General features: G+C 39.9%; 1 protein-coding gene across 1 annotated transcript in view; it reads right to left on the minus strand.

The window, feature by feature from the left end:
* Positions 1-18,754: 18,754 nt before the first annotated feature.
* The window catches only part of CNTLN (centlein), a 174,571-nt gene continuing 166,559 nt past the window's right edge, over positions 18,755-26,766 (minus strand). The window contains 3 exon segments of the mRNA XM_054289514.1: positions 18,755-18,947; positions 20,393-20,423; positions 26,194-26,284. Coding sequence (XP_054145489.1) covers positions 18,755-18,947; positions 20,393-20,423; positions 26,194-26,284 — 315 coding nt within the window.

Consider the following 26,766-nt stretch of genomic DNA (forward strand, 5'->3'; position numbering starts at 1 on the left):
AAAATATTACCCGAATTTTGTTCATAACAGTCCCCCCTCTTTTTCTTTGATCGAGCTTAAATTCTAAGCTCGCATCAACTCACAAATTTTTTTTTGTTTTGAATCTACTATAAATCTCTTGTGCAGTTTGGTAATCATAGTTACTTAACTTTGTTACTTTCCTTGGTTTCTTCAGGTTGGTCTGCACGGCAAGTACTATTCTACTAAAACAGATAAATAAGCATAGTAAAAAAAGCAATCCTCCAAGTACACACACAGTGAGAAAAACTACCTTTTCCCATACATCCTTTTTGAAAATCTCCAGGTTCTCCCACCCACTGGGATCAAGTGTAGGAGTTTGATCTTGATTATTTACACATGCTAATCTTTTTATTTCATTTGAAATGTTCCTAATAATTGAATTCTTTATTTTTAATACTGCCTGGAGCCGGATTAATTTGTTTAACATAGATATTGGAATCCCAATTTGGCTTTTACAATTTTGGATTTTCTCAATTTCTATTTCACTTTCCCGGTTCTGTTTATTTTCTCCCAAATCATTATATATAGGAACTCCCAAACTTGATCCAGTTTCTTTGGGTAATAAGAGAATTGGTTTCATCACTCTAGCAATGCAGTTGCCAGATGAGATCAAACTTAGGGATTTTGGGCTCCCCTGAAATGTGTTCCAAAAGGGGTTGATCTCCTTTCCAGTACACTTATATAAATACTTGTAACAAACAATTTTTCTTACCATTTTCACCATTTCTTTACTTTTTACTAGATCTGCTGAGCTCGTTTCAGCAGCATCACATTCAAAGCACAACCAGGCTTCCCTTACAGTACACTCTCCTAGGAGTGGCTGCCCGAAAGTGGCAATATTGTATGCTCTCCAATACACTCTCTTATTTTTCTGATAAAGGACCAATTGGGAGGGGTTAACACGATCAGGGTCAGAACTGATGTGGACTCTCGACAAGGAGCTCACTTCCTCCGCACAGAGAAGTTGGTAGCATTCACTGCACCGCTCAGCTGGGCTTCCCAGAGCACCACCAGCAATCAGAGCCATCAGTACTACCCTTCCCAAGAGTCCGGTATGGGTCATCTTGCAGAGCTTGCCCACCCGGCCTTGCCTCTTGGGGAATTTTACTGAGGAAAAGCTTCCAAGCTCTTTAGAGTCCCTTCTACCTGCTTCTCTGGTTAAACCCCTCTTGGTCTGTTCCCTACTAATTTTGGTTTCCCCTCCCAGGGGAGTGCTCTGTAGAGGATTAACCTGGAGTCTTTAGAAATAAATTGGGGAACTTAACCAGAATTACTTATTTACAGTCTTAAACTTTTTACCCACATAGTTTACACAAAACAGTTTTGAAACATTTTAAGCAATATTAGAACTCTGATACCAATTTTTCTCACACAGTTCAGTCTTTTTGACTCTTCCTTCTGAGAGTCAACTTTAAATCCTTTGGTCCTTTTACCACAGTATACTCAGGTGATTTAACTTGTGAAGCAGATGAATCCTTATCCAGTGCCCGGGGGTGAGTGGTGTGGACTCTGGCCCAATGCCAGAGGAAAAAAAAAACCCTGATGTTGAATCCTGGTCCAATGCCAGGAGGAGAATGGGGTGCAGTTCAGTCCAATGCCAGAATGCCAGAGGGAGAAAAAACCTTATGTTGAATCCTGGTCCAATGCCAGGGGGTGAGAGTGATGTGAGTCCAACCTTTTTCCTTTTGGTCTGCACAGTCGAATTAGTAATGAAGAGTACCTGAAACGGGCTTTCAAACACAGGCATTAATGGTCTGCTATTTAATGATTTTATCAAAACTCAGTTTCTCTGTCTAATGTTATTGGTTAATTTCTTTTTCCATAGCTTGCATGTTTCTCTCATCAACTTCTGCATACTCTGTATTTTGCAAGGAGTTGTATTTCTCAGCTAACTTTACTCCCAAAGTATTTTTATTCTCTTATATCTCTGTGTATTTAATTCACTGGTTTTCTGTTCTATTTTCAAGATCTTATTTATCTCTTGCTTCTGTTTCTTACTTTCACTTAGAGCTTAAATATTTCTTTCAACCCCTTACACTTAAATTTTTGGGGTTTTTTTCTTACACCATTCTTCTACACAATACACTTCTCTCTAAGGAAATGTGGTAAAACTTATAATGCACAATCTACATTACCTCTATTCTAATTTGTCTATATTCACTCCCACACATTCCTTCACACCTTCAAGACACAAACTGGATCATTATTGCTAGAAAATCACGGGTCCCTGTAGCCCCCCTTCACCCTGGGGTTGGCCCACAGGTCTCAGTATCCCTGGGCCTCTTGGAAGGGCCCTGACTCTGGTTGCCTCTGGTGCACATTCACCTGTGAGGCTGTCTGTGTGTCACTCACGTTCTTACAGCTACGGCTCTCTCACACACCTGGGGAGCACTAGTCTGGTTTGCAGGTCACACATGCTCTTTGGCCACAGCCCCCACCCGCCCGGGGGACACAAGTCTGGTTTGCAGGTCACACATACACACACTTGCACTGCCCCCTTCCCACCTGCCCGGGAAGTTGAGGCTGACTTCGTGACTCACTCTCACACACACAACAAGACAACAAAAAGGTACCTTTTACTTTCACATAATTTATTACACATTAAGTATTACTGGCCAGTTTTGGTGCTATTGGATATCCTTTCTACCTAGCTGTTTTTTTGTCTAACTTCAGATGTTTTTCACTATTCTATACTATACTTCTTAGTACTTTGTTGAGACAGGACTTATCTGCTCCTGTATCTACTCAAAAATTCAAATTCTTCATTTAGGGGGCCCACTTCAAAGTTTACCAAGGGCTCTTCTAGATGTTGCATCGGGTCCCCTATAGTGTAAAGCCCCTGACCCTCTAATCGTCACCTCTAAGGATCTTCCCTAAATTATCTTGTTCCCTGGCTATTGCCACATCGAGACTGAGCTTTCTACAAAACCTCCTGATGTGTCCTGGCTCTCCACAGTAATAGCAATGTCGCTCTCTCAAAGAGCCTTGAGGTGTTTCCATCCCTCTTGCACCTGACAGTACTGACCTATCCTTGCCTCCTCCTGGTGGTGGACCCGCCCACCCTGCACTTTCTCTAGCTACAGCAACCATGATCTTAGCCTTGGCCTTTGCTTTTTCTTCCTCCCTCCTTAAATACACCTTCAATGCCTCTTTTAATAATTCATTTATGTCCTTCTCTTGCCAATCTTCCATCTTTTCTAGTTTTCTCCTTATATCAGGCCAAGATTTGGTAACAAATTGGACTTTTAGCAGCATTTGACCTTCTGAGGTGTCTGGGTCTATTCTAGAGTACAACTGGAAGTTCCGCCTTAGGCGATTAAGCCAGGCAGCAGGAGCTTCATCCTTCTCCTGTGTACCCTCAAACGCCAATTGGGTGTTAGTTCCTTTGGGAACTGACTCTTTGATCCCCCGTATTATCAAAGACCTATATTCCCTCATGGCCTTCCTCCCCTCTTTAAATACACCTTCAGTGCCTCTTTTAACAATTCATTTATGTCCTTCTCTTGCCAATCTTCCATCTTCTCCAGTTTTCTCCTTATATCAGGCCAAGATTTGGTAACAAATTGGACTTTTAACAGCATTTGACCTTCTGGGGTGTCTGTGTCTATTTTAGAGTACAACTGGAAGTTCCGCCTTAGGCGATTTAGCCAAGCAGCAGGAGCTTCATCCTTCTCTTGTGCACCCTCAAATGCCAATTGGGTGTTAGTTCCTTTGGGAACTGACTCTTTGATCCCCCGTATTATCAAAGATCTATATTCCCTCATGGCCTTCCTCCCCTCCTCCTGGTTAGGGTTCCAGCTGGGCTCCGTTAGTGGCAATTTCTGTTCACCTGTTGGCACCTGGGGTCCTGGACTGTTATCTTTCTCCCATATTCTTATGCCAGCCGCCCTTATCATCTGGACCTCTTCTGGGGAAAATAATATACTCAGGATGGAGTTCATCTCCCCCCAAGTGTAGATATTTGGACCTAGAAATTGATCCACTTGGTTGGCTATGCCCACTGGGTCCTCCACTAAATGCCCCAACTCTTTCTTGAATCCTCTCACCTCAGAAGCAGTTAGGGGAGCATTCACAAAGCCAACACCTCCCGCTACTCCTCCCATAGGAACCTCTCTGAGGGGAAAGAGTCTCTCTGCCTTGGAGGTCTTGGATCTGGTGCTACAGTACGGCCCATCTTCAAATGCCAAACTACTTTGAGGAATATCTGGGTTACCCTGAACTTTCTGCCCATCAGCAAGTGTATTTGCTGATAGCTGTTCATCGGGCAAGGAGGCATGTGTGCCCCAACTAGGAGGAGGAAAAGGGACAGCAATAGGAAGGGGAGAAGAGCCTGAGTGAATATTCAGCGGAGCTGGAGAAGGGGTGGAGAATGCAGCAGGTGGAGTAGGCGCTTGTGGTGATGCAGAAGGATCTGGAGGAGCTGAAGGGGGCGGTGAGGGAGTGGTTGGAGGAGATACTGGGTTTACCATAGCAGAAGCTGAAGAGGTAGAAGGAGGAATTTGAGCAGGTGGTAGTGAGATGGCAGCCGGGGGAGGAACCGGACCTGCCATTTGAGGTGCTTGTAGAAGAGGATTATAAGGTGGAGGGGCAGAAGGAGGCAAATAATCCAGGGGGTCCCATCTTTTACTAGTTCTATCATCCCCTCCTTCGTTCCCCTCTTTCTTCTTCTGTACCTTACAAATTCGCACCCCTTCATCCCCAATAGCACTCTTTACCCAGCAAGATATATACAGTAATTGCTCAGGATCAGTATCTCTTCGAGCTGTCAGATAATTATTTAATTGTTGGCACATCCACTTATCCTTTGTCCCACACCAAGGCCATCCTCCTTGCACCTCTAATTCTGGCCAGACTTCCATACAATAATGGATCATTTTCACTTTATCTAATCCCTCCGTGGCCTCTATAGAATCCCATTTTTCTAACAGTTCTCCTAAGGGACTATTGGGATGTACATACCTCAGTCTCTTGCCGGTCTTTTTACTACTACAACATCCCATTTTTCAGGTCTCAATAACAAAGTCTCAAAGGTGCCTCAACTGACCGCTAATTTCAAAAAAACCTTGTTTGAGGAGGTTCAGCCTCCTCCACTGAACTTCAAATTTCTGCCTGATGCTCAGGACTTTATACTGAAACAACTACCCAATCTCTTGATTGCCCAACTTTCGTCAGGTCTTATATCTATCGGGACTTGAACACACGATGCCTCGGCCAAGAATCCGGGTCGTGCCTGACTCCCTCAGTCAGGAAAAACAACTGCCTGATTTTTAGTTTGCCTAACTCGCCAATTTTTAGGCTCCACCGTATCAGGACTTAAAAGCAAACCACAGCCTCCTTCGCTGGGGTTTGTGCCTGACTCCCTTTGTCAGGACTTACTTTGCCTGCAGGGCTTGTGAAAACACCCGAATCCTTCTCGGGACTGACAAATCTTACGCGAATCCTTCTCGAGACTTACAAAAGTGCCTGACCTCCCTTTGTCAGGACTTTGGGGTGCGTGCCACTCATACACAGTAATTCACTCCGCACGCCCGGAGTGGGGGGGCCCTTTATTCCCCCTTGGGAGACGGCTTCACTCACGCTAATTCCACTCGCTTTCCCCTGTTTCCGGCCTGCCCCTTCGCAGGAGTCAGGAAACGCGGTACTGAGGGGTCCCACTCACTTCGAAGGTCCGGCTGCCGGCCCTCGTCTCACTCACACACTTGCGCACGTCTCCCACTCCCGCCACTGAGTTTCTCACCAGTCCGGTGCTCCGGTGCTCCTCTGCGTCGCTGTCCTGAGCCGATCCCTGGTCCTAGTAGCCAGCTGTCCTCTGAAGATCCAAGATGGCCAGTCCTGAGTCTTCTTGCGGCGTGGCTATCCCGGACGAGCCCCCAGCTGAAATAAACAGGGCCAGGAGACTTCTTCTCCTTTTTCAATGCCTTTATTAAAAGTGATCAGCTCAGGATTGGGTGGCTCGACGGGTCTGCAGTCTCCGTCGTCTTCCCGGGCGGCTCAGAGGAGGAGGATATGCGCAGCTCTGTCCACTAGGGGCAGAGCTGGGGATCACGTCCTCGTGGGAGCTTTTAGGGCCTGCTGATCCCGTCAGATGGTACCTTTGCCAGCTCAGTCAGCCTGGTCTCACCGCCGGGGTCGTCTCTCTTGGTCAGGGCGAGAGGCTCTGAAGGTGTTTTGCATCTCTGCAGGTTCAGCATTCGGCTCTTCACGTCTAGACATCACTCTAGTCTCTCAACTCTTAGGTGGCTCGTTGTTTTGGGGTTTTCTCCGTACACCGGGGGACCCATGCTGCATTGTGGTCTTGGAGTCACTTTGCATAGCCCCCCCCACCTTCTCAGGTCTCTTCTACTGTTCGGGAAGGTTCCCACCCTTCTGGGAAAGGTACAACTTAGCCTCGGGTGAGGCTCTGCTGATACAAAAGGAGCGATTAGCCACAACGACTCGTGATTACAATAACAAAACACGAAGAACTTCAGCAGCTACCCGTGGTCTGGCTGCTTTTTGTAACTTTTTCTCACAAAAAAAATATTACCCGAATTTTGTTCATAACACCCCCGGCAGAATAAACTGTATATAAGCTGGCTGCTGGAAGCACTTGGGGTGAGCTCCTGGGGAAATGCTGTCACTCTGTCGGCCAGAACCCTAGTTCACCCAGCATTTGCACCCGGGGCTGGTGCTGTCTTTGCTGTGGTGGGTTCTTTTTTCTCAAAATTTCTATTTTTGTCATTGATCTAATAAATCATTGTTAAATTTTTTCATAAATTTGGCTACCGATTTGATAATTTATAACACTGGGGACAGAGTAGAAGAGAAGAGTCTTGTGTAGAGAGAGGGAAGTACATTTGTTTATTGTATTAAAAATACAAAAGATATGCAGAAGACAGTGTTACAATGGGATAGATATAGACAGATATTTCCACTTCTTACTAACTGAAGGTTGTGTAACTAAACCAGTCGTTGACACTCACATAGCAGAAAATGTTAGGTTTTCAAGACACAGAATTCACTACTTACCTGTTAAGTCCACAGGATTTTCCCAATGCTATTGTTTTCCTAAAGAGACTGCAAAGTGCTATAAAGAGATTATTTAATTCATTACGAAAATAACCTGAAACCTCATCATGATGGAGGGGAAAAGAAAGAGACTGAAGAGCTAATTATAGAAATAGAGGCAGAAACATTTTAATTTGAGTTGCCTCTTTCATAATATTTGAGGAATCCTCGTAATCTGAAATTTCCTATCGCTTTTTCATTAACATTTCCTTTTTTTTTTTTTAGTTTGCATCTATTTAAGATAGTTAATAATTTTCCATTAGAGGACTGCAGCTGATTGTTGAAAAAAATCACTTGTTTGGTGTTTTTTCACTTATAAGTGACCTTAATTTTTTGCTGAATAGTAAGTTTAGAGGGGCAAGTCTTGGAAGCTGTCTTCTAGAAGAAAAAAATCTTGAAATAATACAATAACTTAAAAATGTATGACACTTTTTGAAGCAAGAATCTTTTTCTAATAATGTATTTTCCTCATGGTTTCAAAGAAAGATCATTTGTGGGTTTGTTATGTTTGCAATATAACCTCTTTGCTAGTAATGCCACATTCACTGCAATCAGTCAATTTGTCTTTTAAATGTAGCAGCAATTTACACTGAGGCTTCGCTAAACTGCCAAAACAATACCCCAGATTCAATAAAAATATGCTGGTATAAACATTTGGCATTTTTAAAAAATAATTTTGATGGATGTAGTATATGGTAGAGATAATTCATGCTATTTATGTATAAAATATTGTAAAATCCAAGCTATGTCTTTGACCACCCTGGCTGGGAGCAGAGTCTTATGTTTATTCAATTTGTTCACGGACAACATTAAGATAATATCAAGTTCCGTTAACGTATGAATGAAACCTTCCCGGGCCATGATCACTGACTTCCCTGGAATGTCAGAACCACTCACAAGGGATCCGCACCTGGGAGATTGCATCTACCACACTCAAGCACCGTCACCACTCTGCTACATGTGAATACGGACTCTTCCGAAGTGTTCAGACAACCATCTGGACACCTGGACTCACTTTTGTGTATCCCTGCACATGTATGGCCCCAGTTCTGCATGTGAAGGGACACAAAGGAACATTCGGTCATCTCTGCCTCAGGCAGAATAAACTGCATACAAGCTTGCTGCGAGAAGCAGCCGGGGGTGAACCCACGGGGAAGCCCTGACACTTTGTCAGACGGATCCGGGCTCACCCAGCACCGACACCCGGGGTTGACGCTGCCTTGGATGTGGCGGCTTTTTCTCGAAATTCTAGTTTGTTAACGATCCAAAAAATCATTGCTAAATTTTCTTATACATTTGGTTTCCTATTTGATCATTTATAACAGTGGAAACTATTTTGAAAATATTTTCTAAAGGAAATATTATGTGGGAGTGAGGAAGGAGAGATCTGGATAACATGGGAGGAGGAAGGAAGGAGAGATCTGGATAACATGGGAAGTATCTCCTCTCCCAGTTAAACAAACAGAGGCATGCTTTGCTGAAGTCCCAATGAAACTTCCATAGGACATGTATGTAAACAGACAATTAAACTGTGGTTAATTTAGTACCTATAATATTTTGTTGAAATGCACACAGACCATATTTTATAGGCAGGTTGTTAGAACAAAGGATAACATTGGTAAAATCAGGCAGGTTTTTGGTACATTTAAAGTGTCCATAACTTCTGCAGAAGGCTTCTTTTTCCAAGTATTCCAGTCTGGAGATCCAATATAAGGGGAGATATCTTTCCCTGCAGACTTGAAGAACCTTCTAAAAGATTATATTAAACTTTCAGGGGTGCAGTCCTTGCTCAGCACATTAACTATAATGTATTACTGACATTCTACCCTGAACTCTCCTACTACTTCTTGGTCTATCCTTAAATTAATCATCCATATTAAAAGTAAGGTGTATTTTAAGAATCCCTATTTTTGTGCACAGTTTCATTTGCAAACTGAACCAGACCTGCTGCAGAGGAGATAGAAATTGTGCAGAATCACTTTTATCTCCCAAAATTTCATTTGGTTTCATGAAGTTAAATGTAAAAAACCAAGAAACAAAACCAACCAACCAAAAAAAAAAACTCCACATATTTTTCAATAAATTAATCCAAGTATTAAAAACTTATTCTTTATATTCTTTGAAGAAGAACAATGAAAAAGAATAAGAAGACTTGCCTTAGGCCTGCTATAAAGAGAAATGCTAAATGCTCCTTTCCATCCTTTGTTTAGTTTTTTAGAGCCCCTAGGGTCTTCAGAACTGCTCAAAGTGGAGCTGCTCTGCACTTGCCTCTGTCATAACGCTTGAAAACTGGAAACTGACCCTGGATCACAGGTCATGTAGCACAGTGCTGTCATCACACCATTCTCACAAATGTAATTTTAAATACTTCAGCAACATTAGTGAATACAAGACAAAACAGACCACCTGCTTCTAGATGTTGATGGAATGCCGAGTCTAACCCGATAGTCAGAAACAAACAATTGAAGGAAGCACTTACTGCTTTCCCATTCAACATCCAAGACTTCAGACAGTGCCAAACTATAAATATCTTCAGTTCAAGCTGCTTAAGGCCAGTGGATTAGCATTAACAGTAAAAAAACCTCAGTGCATTAAACTCTCTTATCATCACAATTACTAGACATGTTTGGAAAGCAAAAAACAGTATAGAATAACTGTCACACAGCAATTAAGTACTGAAACTGTATATTGTGATTCTGTGCTCCAAGAATATTAGGCTAAAATTTTTCAGCTTTGTTCTTACAGTTATTAACAAACCCTTATTTTAGATCACTTCCAAAATCTGGACATCGTGCTTTCAGAAGTTATTCATAGCATATGGGAAAAGACCAAGTACAAATGTTATTCTATGGAATACTTACAAAGAGGCCCAAATCCAAATCTTTCCAATTCCTATTCTGTGTGATCAATCTACTACATTATTTTTATCACATGTTTAGATAGTTTCAGTTATGCCACTGTAGAAAGAGGATAAAAATATGCATCATATCAGATACCCAACTTGTATTAATCATTCAAGGAACAGTCTTTCACATACATTTCACATACTGACAAAGCAGTCATTGACAAATTCACAACCATGAAATCTGTTTTCCCTTGTGTTTTTCCTCCTGACCCTCATTCAATAAACTATTTTCTAACTGTCTTTTTTTCTTTGTTCTTTCATAATTGTTCTTTCCCTGCACATTTTATCTATTTGGTGCATTGTTACACTTTTGTCTTGATTCTTCTTGCCAGCTGTTTTACTCTCCAATGTATATGTTTTACTTTATCTATATGCCATCTTGGATCTTTCTGTTTCTTTCCCTTCAGGCATGAGGATGCAGAAGGAAGTTACATGCACCTGGGATGATACCTTTCCTTCTGATGGTAAGTAGAGAGGAAACTAGAAAAATTAATGTCCAAGTCATCAAACAAATATCTTAAAAATAATGGCCTGTGTTATAATGTATGTGCTTCTGTCAGATATGGTTACCAACATATTTTTTAATTCTCAGTATAAAAGCCAATGTATGGAGAGGCTTCAGATGGAAATTCAGATTACCTTATTTCAGATGAGAGAAAGAGTAGTGAGATATTTTAAATACTACAAAATTTTTTTGTTAAATATAATAGAATATTATCTCTGTAAGAGTGAGTCATTTCCGAAGGAAAGACAGAATTATAGGATGGTTCCCAAAGCAGTCTCCTCTTTGGTTAGTGCAGTAATCATGTTCATAATCTGCCTGAAGTTTCCAGAAAAAAAACTGAGCACTTTGAATTCACTAGGAACTAGTCATTACGGGATAAGCATCTTTGTTTTCAGCTGGAAATAGAGAAAGAAAACATTTCTATCTGCCTTTTTTAACAATTATATGAAGAATAGTTTTCCTTCATTTTGATTCCCTGTATACTTGCAAATTCTGCAGCAGTGTCCTGTGTTCAGATTTCAAATTAAAACATCTGGCTGAGTTAAGAACAGTTATAACATCATTAACTACTCTCAGGGCACACTCTTCCTTTGTGTCATGATCTTTGCAGTGACGGTGTGAATTCTTCATACATCCCTGGCACTCTAATATCCTTATTAATGCATTCCTTAGGTGTTTTGAAAATGGATTTGAAAGGAAGAAAAGTTCTTCAGATACAAACAGGGTTTTTTTGTAAGAAAAAGTAAAAAGAGTAAAACATTTTGAAACTCTGTGTCACAAAGTATTTTTTAACATTGCTGTAGCAACAGTGGTGGGGGGTTTTGTTCTTGTGTTTCTTTGTTTCTTTGTTTCTTTGTTTTAATGAAATGATGCAGTCACTATTTTAAGAACTTACTGAAATAGCACCTTGGGTGCTACTTAATCTAAAACTTCCTGGAGACAACAATTTTCCTATTGAATTTAAGACAGATTTGTCTTTTGTGAACTAGTAGCACACAGGGCATTTCTATGTGATGATACATTTGCAGAAGGCGCATGAAAGATTTTGTGATGCTCCTGCTGTACTTTTGCCATTTGTCTTGGCAAAGTTTTGGCTGTTTTTGACTTTTTGAGCAACAGCCAGCAGCTGTCCCTTGTGACAGAGCCAGTGCCACCCCACTGGTGACAGTGTCAGCACCTCTGAGATAACTTGTTTAAGAAGTGGTGGGAGGAGGAGCAGAGCAGGGAGTGAAATCAAACTGTGCAAGAGCAGCTGCAGCTGGAGAGAGGAGTGACAGCCTGTGAGAGAAGCAGCCCTGCAGACACGAAGGTCAGTGGAGAAAAGGGGCAGGAGGTACTCTGGGCACTGGAGCTGAGATTCCCTGCAGCCCATGGTGCAGACCACAATGAGGCAGCTGTGCTCCAGGGTGGAGGAGATACTCAGCTAGAACTGATGCAAAAGCCCACACCAAAGCTGTGACCCCATGGGAAGGAGCCCAGCCTGGAGCAGGTATGCAGCATGATTGTTGACCCCACAGGGAACTCATGCTGGAGCAGCCTGCTCTTGAAGAACGACAAATCATGGGGGACTCACACTGAGAAGTTGGTGAGAAACTGCAGCCTATGGTAAGAATCCATGTTGAAAAAGTTCATAAAGAACTGTGTCCCATGGGAAGGACACCACACTGGAGGAAGGGAAGAGACAGGAGGAAGGAGCCATACAGAAGAGTTTTGAACTAACCACAGTCTCCATTTCCAGTGCACCTGCGCTACTCTTGGGGAAAGGTAAAGTGGAGAAAAGTTGAGGTTGGGAAGAAGGGAGGGATGGGGTGAACGTGTTTTAAAATTTTTTTTGTTTCTTATTGTCCTACTCTGACTTGACTGGCAACAAATTAAGTCAGTTTCCCTGGGCTGAGTCCATTTTGCCTGTGACAGTAATTGGTGAGTGATCTCTCCATCCTGATCCTAATCCATGAGTCTTTCTTTATATTTTCTCTCTCTCTCCTGTCCAGCTGAAGAGGGGGAGTGATGGAGCAATTTTGGAGGGCACCAGGTATCCACTGAGAGTCAACCCCCAGCACACCATTACACTGCTGGGAGGTGACCTATAAAATCTGCACTGTAGACATAGCCACAAGGTCTGAATCAGAGGTGGAGCCATCTGCACAATCAAAGGCTAAACGGAAGGCTATGTTTATAAACCTCAGTATTCTAACAATGGAACCTCTTTGCCTGTACTACTTTTTTTGTCACATACAAACTAATTAGTTTTCTACAGGTTCCCAATTCTGCCTGCAAGATCATCTCTCACCTGCACAGTCTAAACATGGCCAAACAGATTGAAAGATGTTAAGCACACAACAACCAACAAGGTCTGCTTTGATTTCTGTGTTGCCCAAAGTGAAATCTTTATTATATTGAAATCAAAAGAGATTTTACATCCATTGTCAAAAGAATCTGGTCCATTTTCTCATTCTTGCCACATAGAAAATCCTGAAATTTAAAAGCTCATTATTACATCTGAATCTGGATGGGGCATGTTGCTGTACAAGGTGAACACAAGGTAAATAGATTTCTAGTGGAAAGATTAAGACCTAAAGTTTCTGACACTTCTTCTTCTCCCCAGGCCTGCTATGACAGGCTGGATTTCTGAATCTGTACAACAGTCTGGATCAGGAAACTTACACAGATGAAAAGGTGCCAAAGAAAAGAAAAAAGGTTGAGTTTTCATTTATGTAGACAGCTGCTAGCACCAAGCCATAGACAGTAGCAGGACGTGCAGCCAAAGCAGGGAAATAACAGAGAGATCATTACCTTTAATGGCAGCCAGTTATTTTGTTGGTTTAGGGAAATTGTAAAACCGCACTGCCTGGTCACCACAGAGGAAAGAAACCCAAATTGGAAAGATGGAGCAGCTAAAACCCCAAATATAGTTTAAAATCTGTACAGATGAGTACAGACTTTGGAGCTATAGACATGGCTGTTGGAAAAATTTTAAACAAAACCTCACTTTGCAAGGAGAATAAAGGATGATATTTGGCTTTGAAGCACATGATAAATTAAATGCCTTTTTGTTGGGCAATGGTAACTGAATTCTATGAAACCAGAGACAATAGTACTCCATACAAAAAGTGAAATATAAGAAAAAAAATTCTATTTTAAGGAAAGTGCAAAAAAGAGCATGTGGCTAACCTCATTAGAGATGAGGTTAGAAAAAGAAACAGTCTTATGATTTTGAAGGACCAAATAACTATTGAGACAGCAGATCAGGAGAAGGTTCTGGGACAAGAAGTTCAAAGACGTCATGGATCAGGTGAGGCAGGTGAACACAATGAATTTCTGACAGAACAATAAGAGACTCTCAGGGGCAGGAAGTCAGAGCCTGTAATGAAGCTACGCAAGAGTTCACAGCACTCTCTATCTGAGCGTCCAATCTGAAAAGAAACAATGTCTGAAGAAGACAGGTGCCAAGTTTAACTCTGGTGGGCAGCTGAGTCCCAAGCTGCTGCTCATTCACTGCCACCCTGGGGGGATGAGGGAGAGAATTGGAAGAGTAAAAGTGAGAAAAGTCATGGCTGGAGACAAAAACAGTTTAATAGGTAAAGCAAAAGCTGTGCACACAAACAAATCAAAAGCAGGAATTCATTCACCACTTCCCATGTAGGCAGGTATTCAGTCATCCCCAGGAAAGCATGGCCCCATCACATTTGGCAATGACTTGGGAATATCAAATACCGTAACTTCCTCTTGCTCCCTCTTTCTCTCTCAATTCTTACTAACCAAGATAATCAACCAAGAAATAAAATTTGTAAGTTTAGAAACATCAGCCAAGCATGTTCACTGCACATATATGTGCTCAGATGAGCTCTGTCAATGGAAAAGGCTGTATAATTGTGGCACTTATGCATCAGACACTGGAGGCAAAAACAGTGTCACAGCAAAACAGAAAGTATGATAAAGAAGGCAAATAAAATACAATTATGAGTTTACCCTAATGTAGCAATACCATCAGAATTTAAATAAACTAATTATGTTCTTCGCACTTTCCCCTTCTGTTACCTCTAGTATGAAAACCATGCTGTAAATGAACATCACTGTGGGTTGATCAACCAGCAAGGTATACACTGCTGCTTTTGGTTTCCTAAATTCAAAGATCTCAGCATTATCCCATATTCAAAACAAACACGATCATTTATCCTGTGCCTTGAGTTTGATTAGGAATCAACACCTAAATCTTAGTCCTGTTCTTCATTAAAAATTACCTCTTCTTGCTAACTGTTTTCTTGGGTTTACAGTGGGTCATAAAATTTTAATATAAATACTAGTAAGCAGTAAATAATAAGATGGATGATAAACATAACTGTAGTCAAATAATTTTATGTAAGAATTTTTTTATCAATGAAATCAGATTTTTTCATGAGCAGAGTTAGGACAGATAGCTTGAATGGGCAACTGTACGAAGTCTAGAATATATATAATACTGAGAATACATCTTAATATCAAGTTTAACTCCCAGTAGTTAGCAAGTTATTTATGCTGTTCCTTTTGCTTTAAGGTGGTTGTTATGGCAAATGAAAGCTACAAAAAGATGAGCTCATTAGGAAAAGTCAAGGGTAGGCAAGGAAGAATGTACACATGTATATTTCATTAAGCCAATAAAAATGATATATAAACCACTGCAATGTCAGAAACAATTTAAGGCTTCTCAGGGTTGAACTACACTGAAAATTTCATGAGCATCGATCAGGATTATTTTGTGGCACGATCTATAGACACATTACAATTGATTTATTTTCCTTTCCCTGGTTTGATAGACTTCTGTGTAACCCCTGTGAAGTAAATGCTATTGGATATTTCACAAGAAGGAAGACTTGTTTTTCTATCCATCTACATTTCCTTTTAGACCAAGTAATTGTTTACTTAGGAACATCAGCAGCTGATGAAAAGGTGAGACACTTTTTATTCATTCATAGGAAAGTCACTGTGGTTTTAGCAGTGTTTCAGGATTTTTGACTTCAAAATACATAAGATACAAAATACAAAAAGAGCATAAAGAGGGGCATATTTATTTTGATTTATGTATGTGGCATTTCACACACTATCAAAAAATATTGTGCAGCAAAGAACCACACACAAGAACAATGAGTCACTATTGTTTTTTCAGTTGGCACGTTTCAGAAGAATAGACCTTAAAAGTTAACAGCCATTACTTGTCACTGTCAAAAAAACTTTTCAAAAGTTTTGAAGGACTAGGAAGTGAAGGAATGAGTCGTTGATGTCGGAATTTATTGCTGGATAATATAAAAATTATGTTATGACATGTTTGCATCTCACTTTATGAATTATATAAATATATACATTTTAAAACCATGTTCTATATTTGTGTGCTTTTTTCCTTGGAACTGTTTGTAAGAGACAAGTTCTTAACTACTAAAAAGTGCTTCTAAGTTTATCTCCCTCTTGGATAGTTTTCCCATCCTTATCTTAACACCTGCATAAACTTGTAATTCTTTGATCACAGATTCGAGGCAATCTCTAGTCCTCTAGGTCAGGTATCTAATGTACAACCTGCCAGCACAGGAGCCTGCAACAATGCAGCATGACAGGAGAATTAAAATGTAGGAAAAGCAGCGTGGGTGCCCCAGCATGGAAAGAGGAACTCCACAGGCTGTCATATCTTATTATGATCTGAGGTCCATGTGGTGCGAAGCTGGAAAACACAGCTCTGGTTTTTATGTCTGTCTTGGAGTATGACTGGCTCATTCCACACCTCTACATGGACACAGTAGTCCCATTGCCAAATTTCAGGTTTTGGATGTAAGACATAAGCACTACTAGACCTTCTGCTACTTTACATCTGTGTATTGGCTTTAATCAGTGCGTTTAAATATTAATTACTAGCCAGATGCTGATGCTAGTACAGTTCCAGATGCTGCTGCCATGTGCCAGTCTCCATCACACAAGATAAAATCTTACTGATCTCAGTAATTTGTGGAAAATGGTGGCAAAATTAGGCTTCGGTTTGTTTATGTTACCAACACAGAACATCCCCACTTAGAAGTCATAACTAAGAAGGTGTTTTGGAGGCCACTGAAAAGTTGTTACAAAAGAAGCTTTGCATAAACAGGAAGCTGGAAGACCTCATCCAGGTAATGATGGCTATAAAAATTATAATCTTAACATTATTACTGCACTACGCTTGTTTGAGGAAAATGATTTTTTTTGTATGAACTGAGCAGTCTCTGATACTTTATGTATCTCTGACAAAATACAGGATCATATTCCAAGGTAGTACAAGCATCAAAATTAACAGTATGTGGTTAAGGACAAGGCTAAAAATTAATCATTATGGTTTCAAAAAGAACAAGGGACATGCATGTATTCCTTGCAATACCAAGAATGACTGTGATTTTTTTTTTTTAAAGGGAGTTACGTGAAAGACTCAGCCCAGCTCCTGCAGATGGCCTTTGTGTCATAGCAAATGACAAGGAACTCGACAAGTACAAAATAGGAGGGATCCTGCCCTTTTATTGCTCTGCTAGACACAAGACTTCTGAAGACACAGAAATTCTAAGAATAAGAAAAATGGAAAACTTAAAATGATTTCTTCAAAATCACCCCAAAATGGAATGTTTTAAGACATTTCTTCTGTAGAATACACAGTGGGCACAGATTGAAGAGGGCAGGAAAGAGACCTAGACAGGCATCTGATGTTTGCATTGCAGCATCATTCTTCGTTCTTCATCCTTCTCACACAGGCAGCTCTGAAGCAAGAGGATATTTAATACCCTCTAGAGGACTTCTAATGTGCTCAAAATTCAGCACACTCTCAGGTCACGTCCTCATCTGGATTGCATCATTGCAAATCTTTCATATTAATGAACATTGAAATATCCCTCTTAAATAGAAGGCATATATTCAACTCTCAGCAAACCACATATGTCAGTCAGTAGGTAAGACAGCTTCACAGGAAACCAGACAGAAACTTAGCCCACACTGAGTCAAGACAGAGTTTGCACTCTGCCTTGAAGTCTCAATGTAAATTTTTAAATTGTCGCTATATCAAGTGCCTGCTAAGTTTCTGTCATAATGCCAGAATAAATTCTGAATCAGACCTCACAGATGACTTACAAATCCTCTTTGCATAGCACCTTAAAGAGATACTATTTTGAGAGAGGTTAATACCATGAAAACTCCTTATCCAGTTAGTTCCATGCAGAATGAAGCTTTGTAATGGAACTTAGCCACTTCCTGAACCCTACTTGGCTCCATAGTGTGTACTTCAGAGCCATCCAGTGTTAGATACAAGGTCATTTACCTAAAAAAAGAATCTGATGCTTTAATACTTCAGTTTCTAAGTTACCTCTCCCAGTTTATAGCACATATGTTCAATACACACTAATGAAAAATCTTGTAGAAGCATTAGTTTTTAAATTCAATTGCAAAATTGAACGTGATAAACATAGAAAAGGAAGACAATCACAGTGATCTGAGAAATTCTGTGTCCTGAAAAAATAAAAGATCATTTGACTCCTATTTCTCTTAGTGGCAGCTCATATCAGTTGCAAGCAACGTGCTCCCTGTTCGTTCATTTTTTGGAGGAGAAGTCTGTATTATCTGGAGGGAATGGCTGTGTCCATATTAGAAGGCTGAGAACTTACTCTGTGGCCACTTCCTTCCATAGAAAACCCCACTAAAAACTTCCTCTGAAGGAGAGAATTTTATTGGCAAAATATTTAAAGAATTATCACTGCTTATTTTCTCTTTGAACTGACACACCGTGGAATCTCTTCCATGAGGAAGGGACCATGTTACTTCATTTTGCTGTCTTTAAAGATCATGATCTTCAGTCAGTGTTGAACTGATGTACTAGATTTTTTTACGAGCTCTAGCTCAGACTAACACTTCACAGGCATTCTTATCAAATATAGATTTCTTCTAAAATAATAAATGAATGCAACAATAGCCACAACAATGACATACAAACATTCTTTAACTTACAGCCATGGTATCATAACTGTGAAGGCTTGGAAAATCATACTGGAAGCAGAGCATGAGCAAAGAGAGAGCAAGGAATCAAAGCAGAGCTCAGAGAGAAGCAGCCTGATGGGCTGAAGTGGGAAGTGAAACCTGCTCTGCAGGAAAAGCAAGAGGAAGTGTCTCAGCCCAGGCTGAGCTATACCCCAGGGATTCTTGCCTCCAGTCCTGTCTCCTGTTGGCTTTCCTGGGCTGATGCTGGGCGTGAGCCAACACTTCAGTTGCCTGATGATTGCAGGCTGTCACTCAATGCATGCTCACTAAAAGCCTGCTGACACAGATCCTGGATCCAGGCGCCGGAGCAGACTGTGCTCCTGGAGCAAGCACATTTCAGGGCCCAGGGAGCCAAAGGGTGAGCCCAGCTCATCCAGTATCTGTGTCAGAACATCAAACTGTCCTGTTCTAAACACACCAGTTCCCGTGCCAGCTGGCAGCCTCACAGGCTTCTTAGGCCTGGGTAAACATGCACGAAAACAGAGAAATGGACAAGACAAATTCCTGTCTTGAGCCAGATGCTCAAGGGTTGGGAGTATGGAGAACACAAAATTGCACTCCCCAAATCAGAAAATTTCTGATATATGTGATATTTGGCTAGTACAACAACTGATTTCCTTTTTCATGTATTACTTTTCTTCAAAAGTTAAAAATTCTAATTTGAAAAACAAGCTCAGAATCAGCAGCTTCATTACATGAACATCTCAAATTAAATTTAATAGAGATAGTGATTTACATAAATAAGCATTCAACCAACCATTCACCCAAGCTTTTCTAGAAGGTCAACATTATTCTCCAATTTGCATTCTTAAAAGGTAGATCATAAAAAAAATCAATATTTTTAGCATAAAATAATTACATTTTCAACTGACACCTTCAAACCTTGATTTTCATATGGATAAGCTATAGTTAGAGCTCCTGTTGGCTGCAGTTATTTCTGATGTGTGGTTATCAATAGAAGAAAAAATCCTTATAGAATAACGGCTAATCCCTTGAAAAAAAACCAGTTTCAAATGTAGAGTTGTAGCTAAGAGGGTAAATGTAGTCTGTGCATGTATAACTAGAGAAAGATCAAAGAGAATAAGAAAATAGTACTTTTTCAATAATTATCATCACATACTGAGTTTATTACTTGACAGATATTTTTAAAAGTTTTTCTGCAGAATAAGCAATGTGCAATGATACGTCAAAGATGCATTTTAAGGCTTGAGGTCCACTGATGCCCTTTGTCCCCATATGTACACCATGACTCATAAGTTCTGTCTAGCTCAAAGCCTTCATTACCAGTGTGGAGGGATTTTTTTTTGACACTCATAAATACCAGGCTTTGAAACTGAATCTAGAAAATGTCAATGGGAAATCTTGAGCTGTGAGAATTCTTGATCATAGAGCTACTCTGGTGGGTTTTCTATCACATAATTTCTTCAGCCCAGGCTGAGTACTGTTTTTAAATACAAATTTAAGTGGTTTATGCTAAAAGTTCTGTTTTCCTCCACAACAAACAATCATGAAAGAAATCTGTCATCCCTCAAAATGAAGGATTTGTTGAATTATAGATAGTGTTTTGTGATTCCTTTAACAAGAGAGATTTCCTATACCAGAAAAATGTCAAATCTGCAATAGGTTCAATAGTTCAGAGTCACTTAAACCTCTACTTTATACTGTCTGATAGAGATTTCCAAGTAGGCTCTTAATCCCATAAGCTTATTCTTTCACAAAGACAGGAGCCTTACATTTCCCCAACCTGTTAAATGTTCTGTAAAGTAACCCTCACAGAATGCTGGACTTATATGTAGCTGAGCAAGATGTGAATACTTGTTTTCTTATATCAGAAAGCTTGCTATCTTCACCTAAGAACCAAGATACTCAGTAAATATCCTCAGAGAACTGGGCCCTTTGCATACCTGGCTCTGGACCCATTTGGAGCTATATTCCCTACAAATAATAGTTACATATCAATTTTAAATCACATAGAGCAATCCAATGGTGATGCAGAAACTGTGTACCATGGCACACAACTATGGAAATTAGCTTTTGTTTTCCTTGTTCTGATGTTTAGCCTGGAGTGTAGCTAGATATTAATTCAGTTGTAGAAGTGAAACAGAAAAGAGAAATAACCTAACTGAAGGTATGACAGAATCAAAATTCAGACCTTCCTTCCTTCCTCCATAGCTTTTCTGCAATCCTGAAGACAAAAGCCAAAAAATTGACACAGCAACACAAATTAATTAATTTCTAAGTATGTGATTATAACAGGAGCCAAGAAGCGTCCCCAGCTCTCTCAATCACTTACTATGCTACAAGTTATTTCAAATAGTTACACACTGCAAATTCTCAAATCACAAATTTGAGGAAACCTCACAAATAGATCCTTACTCTATGTATGGGAACATGGACACTACAGAGAAAAAATAATTGTTCACTGAAATTTCTTTATTTCAAGAATACAAAAAATGAGATATTACATGGTGGCTATATGAATGCTTTGAGACATTTTAAATCTCTCCCTTAACTCCTCTTGTTAGAGCCTACACTTACACTTCAGTCTCATTTAGAATACCTAGCCTTGGAAGTTGCAAACCATTCAGACAATGAGGAAGTCCAGAGACACATGGGGAGATACACACAGTGCCTTTTCTAACAAAGAATCCTCATACAGAAGAAAATGGATCTCATTTGTATGAGTTCTGCATTTAGGAAGACTCATATCTTTATTCCTGTCAAGGTAAATTAGGATTTGTGTGGGTTAAACAGATGGCACTATAGAAACATACTGTGAGAAGTGACTATTGGCAGATGCTTTGACTTTAATTTTTACATTTTAGAGTACAAAATCATAGAATGGTTTGGGTTGGAAGGGACCTTAAAGATCATCATTCCAACCTCCTGCCATGTGCAGGGGCACCTTCCACAGGTTGCTCAGAGCCTCATCCAGCCTGGCCTTGAACAATTCCAGGGATGTGGAATTGTGTTCATCCAGAACTTCCCTGGGCAACCTGTGCCAGTGCCTCACCATCCTCACAGTAAAGAACTTCCTCCTAGTATCTCACCTTTACACATTCTCCTTCAGCTTGAAGCCATTCCCCTTTGTCCTACTACTACAACGTAGCCTTTCTTTCCAGCCTCCTTGCTGGTCCCCTTCAGGAACTGGAAGGCTGCTCTAAAGTTTCCCCAGAGCCTCCTCTTCTCCACATCGAATCACCCCAACTTGGTCCTTCTCACAGGAAAGGTGCTCCAGCCCCCAGATTATCTTTGCAGCTCTCAGTTATGTCCCTGTCCCCTCAGCAGGTTTAGGGGAATGTTGTTTAATTCACTCTGGGCAATGTGGCAAATTTTAAAATACCAACAAAGTAAGTAAGGCACTTCATAAACTTGAACTTAGCAAACTTACAATTAGCCAACTTCAACCTATCCAGACACAACAAGGCACTTCCTAAGGCATTGACTGGAATTTTTTAGTCTGGTTTGCAATATGTTTTGAGAAAAAATAGGAGAAGAAAGAGGGAAAGAAAGAGAAAGAAAGGATAATGGTAGAAAAACATCACCACTTGTGGATCCATCAATGAAACTTCAATGTTGCAATTTTGATGTCCATTGTCAAAGTGATGGCCAGTCTTCATTGATCTGCGGTAGGGGAAGACCACAAAACACAAATTTCAGTGGGTTAATATACACTCAAGTTCAGGTGGAACACCCAGGTACTTTCCCTGGGGTGGGGACTTTCACACTGTCTAATGCAATGCTGTGAATCATATTGTAAAACTGTGGATTATGCCCATTCCTCTGCTGGAAGGCCCCAGAAATTACTCTGGGGACATTCTGGGGGTCTCTGATAGTTTATGACACTGTCTCTCACATCAGTATAATAGAGTCATTTACACTCCATCAGAAGGGATGACAGTACTAGAATTAAAAGCGTTATCCCACCTTGCAGGATCTGCTTATCAGCCTCCTCCCTTATCCAGCTGAAATCCCAGCTTCTTGCTAAGCAAAGGTTGATTTGTCGTGGTCATCTGGTGCTCACACCCCCTGCACACAGGCTGCTTCTTGAGCATTGACAGCAAAACACCCAGATTGTCTGAGACATTAACCATTAATGTTTCAGTGTCTCACACCCTCCTGTGGACCTGCTAGTGCACAATAAAAGTTTTTGGAAGGACTAAACATTTAAACAAGTTCGAACCACCGTACAACTTTGTTTATTTCATATGTAATGAACGTGTGCATAAACACACACACACACACACACACACACAGAGCCATACTCACGTGTTTCTACATAGATATATATATAGATACATATATATATATATGTGTTTCTATATACATACAAATTTTTTATATATGTATGAATATAAAAGGTGCATTGTTTCAGGGCCTCACCCTTGTGTCACGGTACGCAAGGACCGTAAAGACCCCATTAATTTCACACGCACAGATGTCAGCTCTGCTGCCCGAAGGACGGGCCTGCCTGACTCAGCATCGGGGGCGCGGCAGGGTCCAAAGCACTGAGCTCATTTTTTGGGAGAGTTTGCCATCTAGAGGCCGTATCAGGCAGCACCGGGAGAGGAAACCACCTTAACAAAACAAAAAACAGATTAAGTGGATTTTCTGGATGTCCGTAGGCATATTTAGTTCTAAAGAGGAATGCCTTTAATATCTTTAATGTTTAGCTTTGTTAGCAGTAGCATCTGAAAGTGTTGAGCTTTTCCCCAAATCAGAATCAGTTCTTCACTCAGTGTAATGAGCTTGGTTATAATGAAAGGAAATTTTAAAAATATTCATAAAATAGAAACAAAATAATTAATCTTAATCTTTTTATTGCAATAAAGATCTTTTCAGAGACCATCTCCTGCTCTGCTGGTGCAAGAAAGATCAAATAAGTAGTAAAAACAAGTATGATCATCGCAGACAGAATTTAACATTTGTGTCAGCAAAAGGCAAAAATTTATTTTCTTTGAAGTATCATCCTTTTTGTTTTCCTTACAAATATCTATCAATCTACATGAATTTTTATTTCTGAAAAATGTTGACTGGTATTGCTGGCTGGGGGTTTATGTGCAAATCACAAATGGGACAGGACTGCTGAGGAACGTGCCTTGAGCTGTTTTGTTTTCCAGCATCAGTCTCATTACATGATTATGACAATGGGAAGATGCCATCAGCTCACATCCCAGGCAGCAGACCAAGAACTTAATGTTACAACATACTTTATAAGTTTTTTGACCAATCACACAAAGCAAAAGCACATTGACAGTAGTTCTATCCAACCATTGTGAGCACACGTACCTTTGGTTAAAACAATGCCTGCTTGTTTTGAATACAATACCTGCTTATAAGCCTTAAAACACAATGCAAGAGCTCCATTATTAAGCTTAAAACTTCCTAATATCTTGCTAGATAAACTTTTCTGTAGCTTAGGGAGTTATTCTAGACAGGGGTTAATACACAGATCATTGTTCTATTTGTCCTTGCTTTTCTACTTTGTAAATAATTTTTCTGCTGATCTATCTCATGGCTACTGCTTCGCTCCGGTCACATCTCTGCTGTCTCTGAGGCCTGCCTTTTGCAGCTTTCCCCAAATCCTCTGATTTTGTGGATTCCCACAGACTGGTGTTTCCGTTTTCATTTGTTTATGTCAAATTAGAGAAGAAAATAATTTTGGAATGAAAATATAATCTTAATCTTTAAAAGGCATTTTAATGGTATTTGGCAAACTTTCCAGAAAAGTTTTAAGAAAGACAGCAATGTTATAGTTTCAGGAGCATGTGTGCATAAATCTGTCTCCAGGTGGATTTAAGGATTTCATTTTGCTCTCTCTTTTCAGATGAAGTAAATAGCAATTTGGTTATGCCGTGCTCTTGCTTACTCTGGCATCAAGAGAAGATGTCTTTTTGTACCCAGTTGCCCAGGAGATACAGAAAATTTCAAGTGCAGTAAAGCAAGATATTTGAGAAAAACACAGTAGTCTGGAAAATTCCCTCTGTCTGAGGCATATTTTCTACATGAATTAGCTGCTGCTCCCTGCATTTTCACTATGACAAAAGACCAAGTGTTAAAGATCAGCACCAAGAGCAGACTTGCAACAATGGGTGTTTGGCAATGTGGAAATGAAGACAGTGGGGAAAATTTTCAGAGATCATTGGCCTCCTGAAGCCCTTTTCACTAAACTGCAATACACACTTTGATGAAATTAAGTTCAAATACATCTTGCTGGAATTACTGAACAAAATTCGAGCACAGTTTCCACATGTCTTGATGGATTTATCTTCCCTAATTTTTGTTGTCATTGTTTTATTGGCATTGGAGCCTATGTAAATGTTTAGTTCACGTAAAACCCGAGGCAAACAGTTCCAACTGTTCCATTTCATTTGCGTGTGGGTGGCATCCTTTGGCTTACTTGAATGTATCACCAAACAATTTCATATGATGGCCCTTATTTCTTATATTGATCAACCATTCCTAGAGCTCCAGCAGTTTTTCATACAGGGACAGTTCCCAGTCTTAATTTACAGGTGTAGGTGGAGTATGTTTGCATGATTTTCTCTAATTCCAATAAAAATTCCCTCAAGCCCCTGTGTTCACCAGGCTCAACTGAGCAAAAGTTTAGAGATGTCTTCGTTTTGTCAGAGACCCCAAATACCAAACTCCATAAATTAGAAGATACATGATGACATCCTAGGAAAACACTGGACTGACATGCAGAAAACCTCTGTTTCATGCTTGACTTAAGTGAACTTAGTCCAAATAGATCTTTATTATGATTCCCCACACAATACGGGTCAGATAATGATATCTGTTGTAAAACAACTTGACATCCATAAATGAGACAAATATAACGGCTGAACATTATTTACACATGAACTCAGAAATTGTGTCTTTTTTTTTCCTAAAAGACACAAGGTAGGTTCGTCCAGAGGAATTCAAACACTAAAATCAAAAATCTGAAGCAGCAGCAATTATTCGTCACTAGTGCCATAGAAATCTTGGTGGAAATAACTGGCTAAAACTGTACACTACTTCCCCAAGGAAAGTAAGAGCTTGCACCTACTTTCTAGCTGAGAAATAACTGGATCTACTAGTGAAAAAAACCATAATAGAAAAAACTTTATTTTTTTGAATTTTTAAAATGCATTGCACACATTTTGCTCCAGTATGCTCAGAGGTAAGTACAGTTTTTCCTGTATTACTCCACACAGAATATTTTTATTCTATAATAATTCATTTTTTCTAACATAAAAGCATATAGTTTTATGCAGCATATGTCATAAAGTTGGGCTTTACAAGGAATCTAAAATGAATAAGTTCCTTTGTAAATCCTACTTCTACTGTTCTGATTAGTACAATCAGGTGTTACTTGGCTGCTTTTTGTTCTTTCAAAATTGCACAGATGTGTATTAGTCATAACAAAGACATCCTCTCTCTACAGAGCCTGCACATGTGTTCACTGCCAATGCATTTAAAGGCAAACAATTTTGAGCTTTGCATTGATTTGCAGCAATTTTTCTCTTCAGGAATCAAATACCACACTGCTTTCTAATAGGAATTTAATTAATTCTTCTTGTTCAACAATTAATTAGTTCATGGTTTCTGTGCATGTATTGAACATGCATATTGACAGTTCTTTATGAGAAGAGGAAAGACATGAGGAAACAGCACACAATTTAGTCACACTTTGCAAATATAAATCTTTGCAATATCATACAGTTCATGAGGGAACTGTACTCTTCCACCAATTTCTTCTTCTCATTTAATTTTTCCAGTACAGCATCCATTAAGTATGAGGCAAAAGGAAACTGAGAAAGAAATAGAGTAGGAAAAATGATCATTAAACTTTTTTTTTCTTGTGAAATACATTTACAAAATATCTTTAAACTATCAGATTTCACTTAGTTCTGACAACTACCACACACACATTTCTGATCTTTAAAGTTCATCTGCCTGGTTAGTGTCTGAAAATTTGCTCTCTATCATAAAAATGATAAAAGAGCAGTGTAAAATGAAAAAAGATAAACTCCTTATTGAACAATTCATGCTTTACTGACCATGTTAATGATGTAAACTGCAGTACCAGCATCTCTGTCATTTATCTTCAATCAGCTGATCAATAAAAGGTTACAGTCACCTCTAGGGCATGCAGAAATGGTAGTGTATGAGTGTAAGTTTGCTACTCTCAGGAGGATGAGACAGAACTACCAGTATAATTCTCAATGCTATAGCAAATTGCCTTAGACTCACACACAAAACCTTGTAAATAATTAAACAACAACAACAAACA

This window comes from Melozone crissalis, unplaced genomic scaffold, assembly GCF_028551555.1.
Source record: "Melozone crissalis strain CALT ecotype California unplaced genomic scaffold, PUWL_Pcris_2 ptg000005l_1, whole genome shotgun sequence".
Lineage (NCBI taxonomy): Eukaryota > Metazoa > Chordata > Aves > Passeriformes > Passerellidae > Melozone > Melozone crissalis.